At 33.7% G+C, this 17460-nt stretch overlaps 2 protein-coding genes across 4 annotated transcripts in view; both read right to left on the bottom strand.

The window, feature by feature from the left end:
- Positions 1-1254: 1254 nt before the first annotated feature.
- LOC111398952 (proline-rich receptor-like protein kinase PERK9) lies at positions 1255-7047 on the bottom strand. Of its 2 annotated transcripts, XM_023026129.1 has the most exons (8): positions 4894-7047; positions 4376-4786; positions 4208-4294; positions 3324-3394; positions 3162-3238; positions 2916-3063; positions 1815-1976; positions 1255-1736 (listed from the first exon to the last, which is right to left on the bottom strand). In XM_023026129.1, the coding sequence occupies exons 1-8, from the start codon at positions 5960-5962 to the stop codon at positions 1533-1535; spliced, it is 2229 nt and encodes a 742-aa protein (XP_022881897.1). In that variant the 5' UTR covers positions 5963-7047; the 3' UTR covers positions 1255-1532. The 2 variants fall into 2 exon arrangements, with proteins under 2 accessions (XP_022881897.1, XP_022881898.1); XM_023026130.1 differs by lacking the exon at positions 4376-4786.
- A 6090-nt stretch (positions 7048-13137) lies between these two features.
- LOC111398950 (HD domain-containing protein 2-like) overlaps positions 13138-17460 on the bottom strand; it is a 15792-nt gene continuing 11469 nt past the window's right edge. The window contains exons 4-8 of one of the 2 annotated variants that reach the window (XM_023026126.1): positions 15565-15675; positions 15410-15489; positions 14330-14366; positions 13762-13803; positions 13138-13666 (exon numbers count right to left, since the gene is read on the bottom strand). In XM_023026126.1, the coding sequence (XP_022881894.1) occupies positions 13581-13666; positions 13762-13803; positions 14330-14366; positions 15410-15489; positions 15565-15675 (356 nt within the window). In that variant the 3' untranslated portion in view covers positions 13138-13580. The remainder of the gene's footprint in view (positions 13667-13761; positions 13804-14329; positions 14367-15409; positions 15490-15564; positions 15676-17460) is intronic. The other variant, XM_023026127.1, reaches the window with a different exon arrangement.

Below are 17460 nucleotides of genomic sequence, written 5' to 3'. Positions count from 1 at the left end.
AAACGTACCCTGAACTGATACAAACTTGAAATGAAAATAAAATAGAAAATGGAATAAAGTTTAAATCGAAGCAAGAGTTGAACTCTCTGTCTTTAAGACGAATTTGCCATGCATGAGTGTCGACGATGGAATGACAATCGCCTCTCAAGATATAACAATTTCTTCTTGTGATTACAGCACTTTGAATAACAAGAAACAACAAATCAGATCAATGTTTTGTACTCCTTTTGATTGAAAAGAAGGAACATACTCCTTTTGATTGGAAAGGAACATTTGATGCATAATTTCTTGGAAATAATAATGTTTATGTAAGGTATGATTACTTGTAATTTGAATGAATGAATCTAACATGGGGTCTAATTTATAGTGGTTGAAGGGTTGCAGCTGCAGAGACCCAACCCAAAAAGCAACACGTTTACAAACAACCATATCTATTCGCAAACTGCTCACTTGGCGCCCCGCGATCTGTTTTTCAATGAGCAACTACTCTCCTAGCACCAAACGGCCACTTGAGCGGTTGATTTATTTAGGATTTTCTTGAATCAATTAATTTCAAAAGATCCATATTATCATCGTTACTTCATTCATTAATTTCTCATTCATTTGGGAGTAGTTTAGACATACAAATATACCAAACTCATCTACTCGCAGAGTACAACGTGTTCGACTAATTTTTTGTTACAATTGAATAGTGGGACCCATATAAATATTTGGTTAAAAATTGATATAATCATTCTTCTTCTTCACTTTTCCAACATTTTTTACTACAAAAAGATTCATCATTATACTATACCAGCTACTCTTATGCACAAGAATGCGTTCTTCTTGTTCTCTCACAATCATGAAAATATCATGTCGAAGCACAATACTCTATAACATCAGATATCCGACTTTTAGTCTAAATTGAAGACAGATCAGCGATCTCTTTTTTTTTTTTTTTTAATCAGATCAGTGATCTTTCTATTGATACAAGTTATACAGCAGAGCTTACCTTAAAAACGAACAATTATGAACAAAGAATCGTGCCAAGGGAGCAAAACTTATGCTTTCACAAGGCTTCAGCACAATCTTTTAAATCAATGATAATTGACTCCTAGTTAAATGAGTCAGTAAATAGAATCACAAGATGGAGGGTGCAATCAATATATATCCTTGGGTGGAAGTATCATAGTCTTATTAATGCATCAAAACTCTAAGACTCAATAGTGTACATCACCAGGAGGCTGCAAAATATAAGGATTTTCCATCAGACAATAAAAGGAATCAATGGAAAAACTTATATAAAAATGGTAATCACTGAACAAAAATTTGATGTTACTTACAGGGAAAAATTGGTGCAACAAATGAAAAATACTTATATATGCTAAAATAAACATTCTCTATAAAACCCTACAGGATTGGAAAGTCTGAAGTTGTGTCAGATGCACAGACAGTGAAACAAATAAATACCTCCTAGTCGAGCTGGTGTTGCAATTACATCAATATATTCAGCTGACCTGAGAAAAAAACTCTGGAACTTCAATGCATCAATCTTAACGACTGTTCTCCAGATGACCTTCACTACTCAAGTTATTTTGACTGAAAAAATCTGTACTGTAGTTTTGACTACCAAATGCCATCCTCCGTAACAATCTAATTTCTGCAGATTGTTGTGCAGAGTTATATATTGCACTTTCACCCACTTTCATTCCATTTGTCAAGTCCGACGTAGCTATACTATCAAACACCCTCACAACCTAAAAAGCATTACATCATTAGAATAAGAACCTTGTCAACAAAAAGCCAAAGAGTAACTCTGACAACAAGAGTTATACCTGTCCCATTTTCGGTCTCTTTGCAGCTGAATGGCGCACACAGACTGCAGCAGCCTCAATCATTCGAAACATTTCACTGTCAACATAATTTCCTTCAAGCCTTGAATCTGCCAACCTCTCAAATTCCCTCGTCTCAAGTGCATGACCAAGCAAAGGTCGAGCCTGTAGAAACACATCATGTAAGGAAAATTAGAATCTTAAATTTTCTTTATGTCGAATTTGCACTTGTTCTACCAATTGTGCAGAATGCAGATGTGCGGATTGATATTTCAGGTCATTTGAGCAAAGGTGGTAATTAGAAATATACATTTTAATTAGAGTCTCAAGTCTTTTTACCAAAGCCTGACACTGAGCTCCATGAAATGGAACTCAATAACAGAGCTATTCAAGGAGGGAGATAGTATCTACAGAGTGGAAATGTGAGCTCCAAAATCTTACTGCTTGCAGTCTATTTCATCAGACGTGAATAGTGAAGTTTATGCTCTAATCTGGAGCAGAATATATCAATTTTCAACCATCCTAATCTTTATCGTGAGAGAGGGAGGGAGAAAGGAGAGCACGCCAAAAGAATGTACCTTTCAAAACTTTTTTGTATATATCTTGAAGGAATAAAAATTGTAGAAGCTCAGGAATTGAAAGTAAAACCTGGTATAGAAAACCTATGTAGGAGTGGGATGGATAAATCCCACCCCAAAGAGGCACAACTAATTTGTCGCGCCTTCAGTATAATTGTGATATTTATTAATTAACTCTTTCAACAAGTTAGTGGTTGCAATAATGGCAGTGGGACACGTTCCTAGCTCAGAGCTTTCATTTCAAGGATCGGAATTGCTTTTTGTACTCGATAATTCATTAGTTATGGTTTGAGTTTGTACAATTTTGAACAATAGTAGTTTTATACTTCTTTACTACTGAGTTACCAGATAAAAACAAATCTAAGTGAAAACTATAGCATGATTGACCCATTCTTCTTGACGCTAAACCCAGACAAGAATGCTAAACCAGATAAATAAAAGAAATAATAATTTGTCATGCAAGCAAAGGTATAGGAGTAGTTATTGAGTCAAATAAATTTTGGTCATGGGAATTATAATAACTCACCCACTCTACAAGACTCTCCTCCCCTGCGGGTTGAGATGTATCCACAGGCTTGCGGCCCGTAATTAGCTCTAAAAGTACAACTCCATAGGAAAATACATCAGACTTATCTGTCAACTTGCCACTTGTTGCATATTCAGGAGCCATGTATCTGAAATTGATACCAGACAAATTAGAATAACAGTGATATAACACGTGATCTCTTGTGCTTCCAATTCTTTACCAGACCAGTTCTAGAATGCATCTTACCCAAAGGTCCCCATAACCCGTGTAGTGACATGCGTATTTGTATCCGTTGCTAATTTAGCAAGTCCGAAATCAGAAACCTGTGAAGTAGACAGTAGTTAATAAGAAGCACTTCCAGAAAGATATGTGGTGAAACGGGAAAAAATATAAAAGGGTTGGGCATACCCGAGCTTCAAAGTTGTTATCTAGGAGGATGTTTGATGACTTGATATCTCTATGAATAATACGGGGATGGCCTATTATATAATGAAGATCATTAAGACAATAGCAAATCGATAATTTCCTCTTCAATGACATAAAAATATCTAAAATATCGTCAATTATTCAAAGTTAAAAGGCCAGAACAAACTGCTGAATTGGAAACAAAATCAATCTTTTTATTTTTTTTTTTCAATATACACAGTAAATGTCGGTCACCTCTCTTCCTCAGTGTCATTGACACAGCATTCTCTAACACACTCTACAAGTTCTTTAGTAACTGTTAGAAGAAAGCGAGAGAGACTTGACCAATTAAATTCCTAGGATATTTATTTACATTGATTTAGATTATTGATCCTGCTAATAGATGCACTACTTGTATGTTTTCAAGATATAATCCAGATACAAAGAAGATCAGCTAAATCTTGACATTTAAAATTTCAGAAGCAAGATTTGGGAATATAAAATGGATATGACAATGATTTTTCCCTCCATTTTTCTCCTTCCTTCTTTTGTTTTCAACTAGGAGATAAGATGAGCATTAAGGTGACATAAATGTCATATTCCATTGCTACTCTTTCACGGTGTCCTTCAATAAATAAATAAAAATTCTTTTGTTTCACAAGGGATATCAACGTTGCATTTTCATGACCATATTCCATGTTAATCAGGATACATAACTAGATATATATTTGACCACGATAAGGAAAACGAGAACCAAAGTTAACAAGATTGCCATAAGGGAAGAGAATGTAGATAGAGACTTATTTCTTTTTGGAAGATAGAGCTATAAAGAAAACTTACTAAGAAATTAAAATATAATTGAAAAAAGAAGGATATAGGTAGCTTACAGTCTTCATGAAGGTAAGCTATTCCACGAGCTGCACCAACAGCAATCCGTACTCGTGTAGCCCAACTAATAACAGGTCTACCTTCACCTATGAGATGCAAGGAGCAAACAACGGTATTAATTAACATTGTATCATAAACCCATGATTCATGTAAACACTGACATTTACCATGAAGATGGAAGTAAAGACTATTATTTGGGACATAATCATATACAAGCAGCCTTCTGTTCTCCGAAATGCAATAACCAACAAGTGAAACCAAATGCCGATGGTGTATGCGACTAATTATCTCGACTTCAGATCTGAATTCTCGCTCCCCTTGTCCCCCATCAATCTTTAACTGCTTAACTGCGACCAATCTACCATCTGCTAGACATCCTTTGTAAACAGAACCAAATCCACCTTCACCCAAGAGATTCTGTCCTGAAAATCCGTTAGTGGCTTCAACTAGTTCTTCGTATGTAAACCATGGCCTTGAATTGCCCAAGGCACCAGGCTCACGTGGTGAATTTTCAAAACCACTGCCAGAGCCATTTCCATTGATGGGTGCTGATATTTGTACCTTCAATAAAGTGGAATCTGGACACAAATTTCTCAAGTTCTTATATAATTTGCAAACACGCAAAGAGCAAAGAGCAAAGACCAAGCGAGATGAGAAAGCAATATGGCAGTGCCGGAAAATTTACCTGATTTTGGTGAAGAACCAACAGAGGTTGGCATGATGTAAACGCCACCAAGCCCAGAGGCCTTTTTCTTTCTCTTCCATATGCACCACCATACCGATGCAAAGATGGATAGCAATAGAAAGACAAGTACTGAAACAATTGCTATAGTGACTCCAGTGCCAATGCCTCCACCACCTGCAGATTGAGAGCTTTTGGGAGCATTAGCGCTGGAATTGTTGTTGTTTGTTGGTGAGGACACAACAGAGGGAGGAGATGGTGGCGACCTTTGAGGAGAATTTGAAGATGGGGGAGATGCTGGAGTATAACGAGATGGTGGCGTTAGAAATGGAGGTGGAGACTTAGGGGGTGTCAGTAATGCTGACGGTGGGGGTGAACTTTCAGGAGAGATAGGTGCAGGAGGTAGAAGCGACTTCTGGGGTGGTTTGGCTGCTGGTTGAGGAGGCAAATTTCGAGGCGGCTTAGATAATGGTGGGGGTGGTGAATTCACAGGGGGAAGGCTAGATGGAGGTGGAGGCGAACTTTCTGGTGATTGTGTTGATGGTGGAGGACCTGGAGGTAGATCATTCTTTGGTGGCGCAGGTGGACTTGCAGACGGTATAGATGATGGCGATGGAGGTGAATTTATCGGTGGCTTAGTCGATGGAGATGGTGGTGAACTTGCAGGGGCACTGGATGGTGGAGGTGCTGAGCTAGCTGGAGGGTTAGACGCAGGTGGGGGTGGTGAGCTAGCTGGTGGGTTAGGCAGAGGTGGAGGTGAACTTGAAGATGTAGGCGGTGTATTGGCTGGCGGTGGAGAGGGTGCAGGCTGAGGAGGAGAAGATATAGTAGGCGGTGGAGAAGCCGCAGGAGGCGGGGGCAAGGCTGAAGGTGGTGGTGCAACATTGGTTGGAGGCGAGGATTGAGGTGATGGAGTGGTGGTGGGGGGAGGAGAATTGAGCTGAGGTGGTGGAGCATTTGATGGTTCTGATGGGGTAGAACTGGGAGGGGAAGGCAGAGGTGGTGGAGAATTGGAGGAAGCAGGTGGAATAGCAGCAGGTGGAGAATTTGGGGGTGGAGATTGAGATGCCATTTCATCAGCATCCAAGCTTAATTAAAATTTCACCATTTCCAACATAGCGTTAACAAATTGTAGGATTCCATTATCCTTCACGATCTAAAATCCACAATGAAATTGGCAAAATCGTAGTCTACAGCATCAATTGCATTCCAGAAAATCACCTCAAAACGTTCATCATAATTTATCCACGATCAGATCACCTCCCAAGATCATGCAAAAGAACATTTAACCCATCAGAAATCTGAAAAAGATAATAACCTTCAAATTGGAGTCAAATTTCACCAGTTCCGGTCGGGCGAAAAACAAAATCTGCACAGAATCTAGCAATCAATTTCCAGTATATTGCAAATCCGTATTTCCTATATCATAGTCAAATTCAGTGAAGGAAAACTTGAAGTTACTAGCCCCAATTCCACTTACTAAGCACAATTATAAGAAAAACCCAGATTATCAAAACACTTGCACGGGCAAGCCCACGATCAAAACCCCCAAATAACCGCTAAAAAATAAGCTTAACAGATTCGGCCAAAAACCCAGAAACCCAAAATCAAGAAAATCCTCAAAAATTCTTACATCAGTTACAGATAACAAAACTTGATTTTTTTATAAATTCTGAACCCTTCCTAAAGTGTTGATGCATAACCCAAAAGCGAAGGCCGTATAATCAAATGCCCAAAGAATAGACTACAGATGTGAACAATCCCACCCTTTTTGTCTCTTTCTTTTTTCACACAGCGATATCGTCAACAAATTTGCAGGTGCAGCCAATCTCTCATGCGCACACAATAAAGAAAATACGCTGCGTTCAACTCTTGAAAACTCAAAAAACACGGAAAATGGGGTACGTTGTAGTGCAAAAATCAGAGTAATTAACAGTGACTTCTGGGAATAAAACAAATCAAACTGTTAGAATGTGAATATAAAATATTTTGTGTGCATCTATTTTTAAAGATTAATAAGGGTCGTGATCAATAAGATCGAGGAGATAACATTTGGTTGTATTGAAGATCGTAATCAGTATGTGAAACTGTAAAAGTCTGTGCCAAGATTACGCAACGTTGCAGCCGCTAATGCAAAGAAAGCCATGGTGGGTTCCAAAAGTCAAAGCACTGTTTTAACGGCACAAATGTTTGGAGGTGTTTGAAAGCTATTTTCATGAAAAATGTATTTTAGAATAATAATTTGATGGATAGTAAGTGGTTGAAAGATAAAGAAACGTTTTTTATTTATTTGTAATATTATTTTAATAAAGAATTTGTGATTAAAAAGAAGAGAAAGAAAAATATATTTAGAAAAAAAAGGAATACGAAACGGGAGCTTTAATTTTAAAGAATATATTCTATCATTTAGAAAATATTTATATTTTAGAGAGTTAAAATTTTTAAAACTCCAACAAACTCTTCATATTTAATACTTAATTTTACTATTATAAAAAATATTTATTATTTTTTCTATCTTTTATTTTGACTAATTTTTCTGTGGATTATTTTATTATTGTCCTATATTGAAAATTGAAGCACTTTCAATGCATCTAATTATAGGAGTTGGAGAGTTAAACTCACTTTCTAAATTAAAATATTAATTTAAAAAATCACTTGACCGATAATTTTAAAAATCGGCTCTTTAAAATAGAGAGTATATCGTGTTTAAAATGTATCTTAAAGATGCTTTAAGAGAATATTATCGGGTCTATGTCCCAAGTTCTTGAGCCTATCAAAACGTCAGATGCCATGTCATCTTCGTCTTGAAAAATTTTGTTAATTTGTCTCCATTTCTATCTAATGCGAACTAAAAAGAAAAATAAAAATGATAGGTTAAAAAAAAAAGGAAAAAGAAAGAAAAAGGGTTGAATTGGAGAGATTTTTGCCTATATTTGTTTGGTTAAAAATTAGATTTTTAGTAAAGTTTGATAAGAATTAATGAAATGTGTAATAAAAAAGTTGATAAAAGTTGTGGAATAACATAAAATATATAATTGAATATAAATCTCAGAAAACAATAAGTTGTAAAAAAATATAGAACCAAACATTTTAGGGTATGTTCGGTAGTGATTATGAGAATTGATTTTTCAATCGTTAAAGATAAAAGTGGATTCCACCTATGAGTGAAGAAGTTAAAAATGATGACTGAAATAGTAAAATAATGATCAAAAAATCAATTTTTTAAAGTGAAAAATTACTATCAAACGAAAGTTTAATGTGAAATGATGTAGTGACCAAATGGAAATCACTAGAGATGGGGACTCGTTACGCGTTTAAGGTTCGACTTCAGTAATAAATAAATAAATAAATAATAAATCATGAAGATGGTGACCATTGGCAGTTTTAAGGTTCCTCTTACAGTCAAAAAAAAAAAAAAAGAAAAAGAAAAATCATGAAGATGGTATTGGTGGATTTAAGGTTCCTCCTAGTCAAAAAAACAAAAGAAAGAAAGAAAGAACAATTTAACTTTTAAATCGATTTGTCACTTGAAAAGGGTGTTGTGAATAAGGATTAAGATGCGAGTTTCCTTTTTTCTTTTTTCTTTTAACTTTTTCTTCATTGGTTTAGGATAACAATAAAGGTTGACGACATATCCATCAAATATGAGTTTATGTGTGATGAGGATGCAATCTAGATGTCATGAACATGAAATACGACAAGCTTTACTTTATTATATTTCATCATTTTCATTTATTATTTCCTAGTGGGTGTTTTTGAAAAATTCGTTTAGGAATTCAGGGAGCAATTATTTGATTTGTTACTTGTAGGCGGCGTGAGGGATTCTTGGCGTAATTTGACTGAAATTGCTACATTGATGAGTGAATTTTCTCCAATTAACCGACGTTCAAAAGAATTGACAATTTATTGATTTCACATTCGCCTTCAATCATTACACTTTTCGTTTCATCAATCTCAAAATATTGAAGTGAGTACATTGAGGGTCAATTCTTGGATTTTGCTCTCTAATGGTCACTAATTTGAGTTCCCTCAGGATCACAGAAATGGGTATTTACTGTAAATTTCAGGGTTCCATGAAATTAGTCGAGGTCCTCGTAAGTTGGCCCAAACACCTACGGTAAAAAAATAATAAAAAATAAAAAATAAAATTATTGAACTTCAATTTAATTAAAAATTTAATCAGACCATTAGATAAATTTTGAACTTCAATTTAATTAAAAATTTAATCAGACCATTAGATAAAATCTAACGCAGTGCTCAAGTGTATTGAAATATCATATTCAACAATCAAGTGAAAAAAAAAAAAACAAAAAAAAAAATTGTCGGTAAGAGAATTTTGTTTAATGTTTTTAGTTTTGAAAATATTAAGTCAAAAAGTTATGGATTATCGTCATAATTTTTCTTAGGCAAGATTACAGCTACCTTTAATAACATTTATGTTTAATTGGAGAAATTAATTAAATTTGGGATTGAACTTATTCTTTTTATGTTATTAGTTACTCGTTGGTTTAATAAATCATTGAGAAAATTTTCACCTACATCAAGGATTATTGATGTAATAAATTTTTTCGATCGCCTCTAATTAACGTCACTTTCCCAATCATTCTATTTCAGTAATAAATTGTTAAGCTGGATAACATATTTCGAGTCGAGGTGAGACTTTTGACATCTCACGACGACCAATTTTGCCACTCCAATGTTCTCCGACTATAAATTATTATTTGTGTTACACCGTTCAACTCTGTTTACATTATAATTTGTCTACTTGATGAATTTTATAAGCATCCAAAAAATGAATTTTTTGACGATCTCATTGTCTATCATAACTGTCTACAACCGTTTATAATAGGCAGCTTACGTCTTCAATTAAATAATAATAAGAAGAAGAAGAAGAAGAAGAAGAAGAAGAATAAGAATAAGAATAATAATAATAATAATAATAATAATAATATTTTTTATACAAGCTCCCCACGTTTTAATATGAAATTTCTTCGTAAATAACCAGAGTTTATAATTGAGTTAAAAGCATATTGTTGTGTATTGTCACTCAGTACATTTTTCGCTATAACAATATTAAAGCTAAACTTCAAATTTAGTCATGTGGATGGACCAAACGAATCTTCAATCGAACCCGAATTAAAGTGGGGGGCCTCAAGTTATTTGAAGGCCAAAAAATTTTACGGTTAGTTTTCAAGGTGGTGTATAGTTAAGATAGTAACTTTTGACGTCATAAAAGATTTAGATCTTGATAAAGTGTGTGATTATTTATTATACAAGAAAGAAGTATAGTAAATTGTCATATGAAGGGGGTCGAGATGAAATAATACTTCGTAGAACCTATCTTTGATAAAATACGAACAAAGATCCTCGTTAACTAGTTTTACAGTAAATAGAAAATTCCTGAGAACATATTTGAGATAGAATAGAACCTAAGTTTGCAATTGCACATTATAATGAAATTAGTATATAAAATGACTAATGAAATTTCCTTATCAATAAATTTTCGATTAATTTACATTTTTTTTTTCTTTTTACTAGTTAGTTAGGCTCCAATAAAATTATGAACTCCAAAAGAAATATCATGTGGGGAATTTTCGATTTTAATTTAATGGGTGTTAAACGACAAAATGTTTGCCGGTGATTTTGTCAAGGTTCTCATTATTGTCTGGTTTAGACAACAGCCCGTGTCTAATCCTCCAAGGAAATAAGGGAAAAGAATAGGATAATAGTTCGAAAAACTTGAATTTGTCAATTTCAATCGGAAAAAGAAATCATAATTTATCTCAAATTGCTGATATAGTATAATCAACTAGATTTTCGATCGTTTGAAGTTGATGCGATTTGAAAAATTAATTAATTAATTAATTTATGCCGCGCAAGTTATTTAATTTATAATAATCGAAAGTTACATCTAGACGTTTAAAGTAAATTAAGATGTCCGCGCAATCTAGTTAAAATTCAGTACAACCAGAGATAGGATCTCATAAACCTTTATTTAAAAGAATAATCATGAATTATTGATCAGATTTTTTGCTAGGGCAAGAACAAAATTGCAACTAAAGGGAAACTCTAGGAATTAAAATGCTTCATTTTAAAGGTTGGCGACGAAAATACAATATTAGTAATATTTTTATTTAGTATAACACAAATGTACAAAAACTTTGAAATACTTGAATTTGCCATCACTGAACACCTTCTCGATCATGGAGATCTTTAACAAACTAGGCCCTCGTTTGGTAGTAATTTTTCACTCAAAAAAATTAATTTTTTAATCATTATTTCATTATTATATTCGTCATTCTTTACTTCTTCACTCACGGATTGGACCCACTTTTCTCTCTAACAATCAAAAAATCAATTATCATAATCACTACCAAACAAGCATTATGCTTTGTGTCGTGAGCTGCAATTTTCTCAATATAATTTAGGTACTTGGCTTGCTAATTTATCGTTATACTGAAGGATATTCAAAAATTTGTGTTCTTGAATATTATTAGCTTTACTTGAACTCGAAATCTTTAAATTTTAATGAAATATTGAGCTGACATCTAAATAAAATAGTAATTAATGATCAGCATGTAGACCATTACGGTAGATTTGAATTTAATTTTCATTTAGAAAAGTTATTAGTACACATAAACTGGCTAGACACAAACAAGTATAGAATAGGGCAATGGGCAGGCCATGCCATAAATTTTTACTTGCGCATTTGAGTGCAATCCTAACATAAGTAGCAGATAAGTAGAAAATAAAGGGTAGCGCTATTTTCATCCACGTTTTTTATAATTACATCCACTTTTAAAAATAAATTCTTATAATATTTTAAATCCTATGTAAATTTACTTAAATAGACATAACAGAATTAAATAAAAATACATAACTCTAAATTGATCCACAAATTTTCATTTTCATTAACTTATCCTAAATCTTTTTTTATTCTTTTAGAATTTGTATTTAATTAGAATCCTAATAGATTAGAAAAATTACATGAATATAATTATAGGTGATGCGTGCCCCAAATTCACGTGCATGCCAGCTTCCCTCCCCAAATTTCTGTACTGTGAGTTGTTTAGGGCTATTCTATCTTTGAAATTTTATTTTATTTGTGGCTAATTGTTTATTCTTTGAATGTTATCTTCAACCTAGTTATCTAATTTCATGGACTTCTATGCTTGTATGTGAATTTTGTTGGAGAAAGCAAATTTTTTCTGAAATTAAAAATCCTTTGTTATTAAGAGTCCAGGGGAATTCTTCAGATCATTCACTTGGACAATTGTACAAACACCTTCAGGGCTAAAATCAAGCTTCCTTACATTGTTCTGGAAGAGGGATCCACTGAAGAGGGGCTTGAAGAGGTTGTATACATTCATGGAGTTGATAAAGAAGGGCACCCCGATTGTTGACGATTTCTAGGTGTCTTACTATCATTTTCATTCTGGCCTGTAGACTTCATCTGATTCAATTCATTTCTTTCAACCTGCTCCCCAATTGTGGATTTTATTTTGGGAACTATCATTTTCATTCAGGCATGTTAAACATTTTTATCTAAACATATATGTGAAGTTTTTCTACTTGAAATTTTGGATTTAAGCATACCACGAAGAGATGATTGAAGCAAACCAATCATAGTCCAAACAAGATGAGTTCCAAATGTTACTCGGTATACTTTCTCTAGAGACAACCCTCCTCCTAATTTGGATGTTGATTTATGATGGTTTGCCTTTGATGAATTGAGTTTTATGAATAAGAATGATAAAATTTCTAATAAAGATTATTAACATGATTAGCTGAATAATACATGTTCACTTAATGTTCAATAAGTTCAACTTCGTTATTATTTCATTCATTTGGTTTAAAAGAGTTTATAATTTTAGAGATTGTGTGAATCTATAGTGTTAGAGATGTATTTAAAATGGGATGAATATATAAATTCACGTGGATATATAGTACTGAGATGAATGGATTTAATAAGGGCAAGATTGAAAATGATGTGGATGTAAATAGTATTTTTTTAAAATTTTATTAGGGATAAACTTAGAGTAGGATGTACTTATAAAAAGCGTGAATGGAAATAGCGGTACCCAAAATAAATAATAATAATTCTTGTAATTAAGATATCTTCAACCGTTGGGCTAGACTTGGTTGAGCCAAAATTCATCCTTTGACTTGCAAAGAACCCAAATAGCCAACCAAAACACAATGCAGCAAGGATTTACAGATGAATTGAAACTTTAGATGCAAATGTCATGACAAAATGTTGATAATTCTACTAAAAAGTACATATAATTAAGTTTCAGTTTAAGTTACACACAAAAAATACGAAAAGAAAAAAAGAAAAAAGTTTTGTTACCTTCAGTACACAAAAGTACCACAAACTTTTTATCCATACATTTGATTTTCGACTAATTCATCCTGCAAGATGATTCGGATATTACTCCAAACCACAGGGTTTCGAAGAAAAAGATGGCTCTTTTCTCCGTTGGGAGGAAAAGGGAAACAAAGAAGAAAAGAGAGTATAAGCTCTGTTAACGAATACATAAACTAAATGGGGTTAGTACCTTCACACGTGTTGTTCATCTTCCGTGCATTTTCTTCTGTGAGAAGAAGCGATACAAAAAAGTAGGGTATAGTATCCACGTCTAATGCCACAAAAGCTGGAAAATCCCAACTACAAGTCGAAAAAAGGATGCCTAGCATTGCCTGTTTGCCAATCTTGAATTTCTCCTGGAAGTGACTTCTGCTGCCCATCTCTTTCCTATTTCAGTTTGAAATTTTCCTTCATGAACATGTATATAACAGATAGTCAGTTGACTGGCTACATGTATTAATCGATACTTCTCATTTTCGAACTGAATAAACTATAAGGTTTACCTGCAGTTGAAAGAAAAAATTCATCCAAAACCTTCCCGTGCTCTGCCATAGTTTCAATCCCAAATTAAAATCATTAGGTAATACATCATCTTAAAACTTAGTAATGAACTGCAAAAAACTTAGAAGAGATGATTGTTCAATCATATAAAAGGTCATAACTAGGGGAATGCCGGGAGTACCAATTACCATGTGAGGGATAAACAAATACTGTGAAGCACCTACACATGGGGTGATGTTCAAACACCAATAAATGTAATTACTTGCATGAAAATCTTAGCCTCCATTTGGGAAGAATTTATAAATAGTTAGAAACGAGTAGTGAATAAGTAGATAGTACCTGTGTGTCCATTAGAATACGTGGTTAAACATGGAGTTTGACCATTTTTAAATGATTTATAAATCTTGCCAAACGGAAGCTTAGTTTTTGTCTCATAGTATTATTAAGAATGAATATAATCATCACTACTGTGAATAGCAACTAGAAAGATTAGCCAACTCTAGCAACATAGCTTGATTAGGAATTTAAAAAATTGCTGTATCATCCCAGAAAATTTCATGATCCACTTACCTGTTTCATACTCCAAGGCTTGCAGGATCATTTCAACCTGAAGATCCATGAAAGTAGTTTAGAAAACCGATGGAAATTCGGTTGGAAGAAAGGAAAAAATGGAATTTTTTTCAAGAACAGTATAGAAGAAAACTTGTGCACACTAGCACACACATTCGTAGACCATCAATATTTTCTAAAGTCTTAAGTGCCATTTACCCCCTTTAACTAGATGCAAGGTTAACTGTATCTCCTCTAGCTTTCAATCACACTTGACATCTTTTTTCTTTTGAAAATACAAAATTCATTTAGATTTCAAAAAGGATAAGCATTACCCTTTAAAACGAACACGCGGCCATTTAAAAAACAGAAGGAAGAGAAGGAAAATCAACAAGCAGCAAGCAATCTCTCCTCCCAAACTCAACGACTGCCAAAAGGATTGTTGCCACCCAATCTTCACTACTACAATTGAGTACCCATCATCACCAGTTAAATCCACCTAACTCTCTGAACTTGCACATCCATGATTTCACGTTCACTAGTTGGACCCAAATATCCTTCCACCCACTCAAATACTATACGCAGTTGCCACTATTTCAAAATCCATCTCATCCAAGAACTACGACAATAAGACGAGAGATGTATATCTCATAAGACTACTTATTTTTATTTTTTGCTGTTAATTAGAGATCTGAATGAAAGAAAATTTTAGGTAAGTTGTGAGAATGAAAGAAAAGGTGAGCTACAACCACTTCAACTTTCCCAAAATCTATAGCGAGGGATGCATAATCTAGATTCTTAAATCAACCAGGATCTGGCCTAGGAATCCACCCCAAGCACTATTTGTTTGGACATTTATGTTGAAGTATCCCTTACGAAACAGGTGCACCCCGAAGTTTGTGATGCTCTGCATCATTCTCCATTTAGAGAATCAAATATGGAACCTCCAGCTCTGATACCGACTTAAAATAAAATTTATCGATGATTTTGGAAACTGAGAACGTAATGATGAGATATCCTACTAGTATTAATTTGGAAGAATGTTTTTTCAATTTAAATGCAAATCTTAAGAATTGACAGAAAAATGCAAAGATTACATACTTTGTCAAAATCTTTCACAAGATTGGCCTCTAAGGAAGAGTTGTTTTCATACTCTTGCCAGAGTTCTTGGATCTCTTCAGCTGCAAACACAAAAATGTAACAGTTACTATTGATCTAATGAGGAGAACAGTATTACCTATAGTCCTTAGTCAAACCTCTCATCCCTCCACCAAGAACCTCACACATTTCATTCAAAGCTGCTTGTTCCCGTCTACTTTTCTCTTCCTTTGGCACACCATCAGACGGTGTTATATCTCCAACAATAGCTACAAAAGGTCATAATAAATGTTAAACAACCTTCATCATGTAAAATAGTCAATGATAACAAAGATTAAGGTGTAAATTAAAAGGCCATACTGTATATGAGAATAATGATGTCACAAGCATTTCAAAGCGAGGGTTTGTGTCTTTGTATATGTGTCTGTGTGCTCGATATCTAAAGCAGCAAAAAAGGTAAAAGACGAAGGATTTAACTTTACTAGATCTTTCGCTAGAACATCAAAATTATAGGTAAGCAAGCTGGGTTTTCCTCTTGTTACAATAGAACAACCAGAAGATATTAGAATAAGAATAGAAAGGTTGCACTGCTTACCCAGCCAGGTCTTTCAAGCATTAAGGTGTCAAATTTATCATTTTCGGTACATACGAAATGGAATTCCTGTAGACAAAAACATTTGGTACCACAGTAATCATTGAAACATCATTTACTAGTTCTTAAAAGATTTTTAACATCAGCTTTCCTAAAGCATGTGACAATTCTTTCCCAATTATTAAAGCTTCAACAATTGTTTCATTCATAATAATTTTTTAAACCTTACTGACTAGCATTTCTCTCAATAGTAATCTTTGAGAGAAATAATGGATTGTTAAAGATTATAGAATGAGCATAATAGTTATGTAAATGTGCAGCAAGCACAAAGTTCACATGGAGTTTGCTAATCTAATGAAATACCAGTTCTTCAAATTCAAAATATAAAAAATCACATAAAACAGAAAACTGGAACAGGAAAATACAAAGACGGAATAAGCCCTAATCCAGAAACTTCATGACGCTGAGTACACTATAATTCAGCTAGAAGTCTCATATTAGTTTAGAGAAAATTGCCATGTACTTCTAATCAGGAGACTGAAAAGGTTATAAGATTCGAAGTGGATTAAATAGAGCAGCTTTCAGCTAGAAATAAAATAGAAGTAATTATTTTTGCACAGTTGAATATTAGACCTATTTCAGAAAAAAAATACAACTGAATCAAGAAAATACCTTCTGCAATATCATGAACAAGTGCTATCTTGATACACCTGTTGTATAAGTTGATAATAAGACAAGATTAATTAGACTACACAAGTAAGCAAGTGAAATTAAGTAATTACTTATTGGTGCGTATCTGTAGCAAACAACAACAGACACCTTTCTTAGCTTTAAAGTTCAGAAAGATTTATGGAGAATTGATGGGAATTGGGAAGTGTTGTGTGTATTATATCATCTTTGATGGAAAAAGCTTAAATATTAGGTTTCTTGAAAGAAGTAGATTACTGAAGTGATGCAATCCACAATTGGAGAAGGTCACAATATGTCAACGATTTAGGTAGTCCAGAAGCACTTGGATACACTTCATAAACAAAACCACGAGGAAGCCCAACTTAAATTTGCTTATTGTCAACGTATAAGCATCAGTGAACATAAAATCCTACTTGGATAGCTTTTAAAGTTGTATAAAATATCTCAATCATCTAACCAAAGGATTAGATAATCGTACAAACAGACTCTATACTATTACTAATTTAGATGTAACTTGTAAAGAACATTTGGCAAGAATTGCTGAAATCAGATAGAAATGAAACCCAATTGGAAAGTGATAACATTTGGGTATGGCCAAAATGACCTATAATACGTTGCTTAACCCAAAAAAAAAAAAAAAAAAAAAGAGCCATTTACTTGGCTAATTAGTTACATATAGATCATTTAATAGCATTTTGATTTTGTTTTTGCGTAATAAAAATTTTAGCATATGAAACAATTTAAATTATTTCCCTTCAAATTATTTATAATA

This window comes from Olea europaea, chromosome 8 (assembly GCF_002742605.1).
Source record: "Olea europaea var. sylvestris chromosome 8, O_europaea_v1, whole genome shotgun sequence".
NCBI classification, from domain to species: Eukaryota; Viridiplantae; Streptophyta; class Magnoliopsida; order Lamiales; family Oleaceae; genus Olea; species Olea europaea.
Note: the sequence above shows the minus strand (reverse complement) of the source record. Positions and strands in the feature narration are given on the sequence as shown.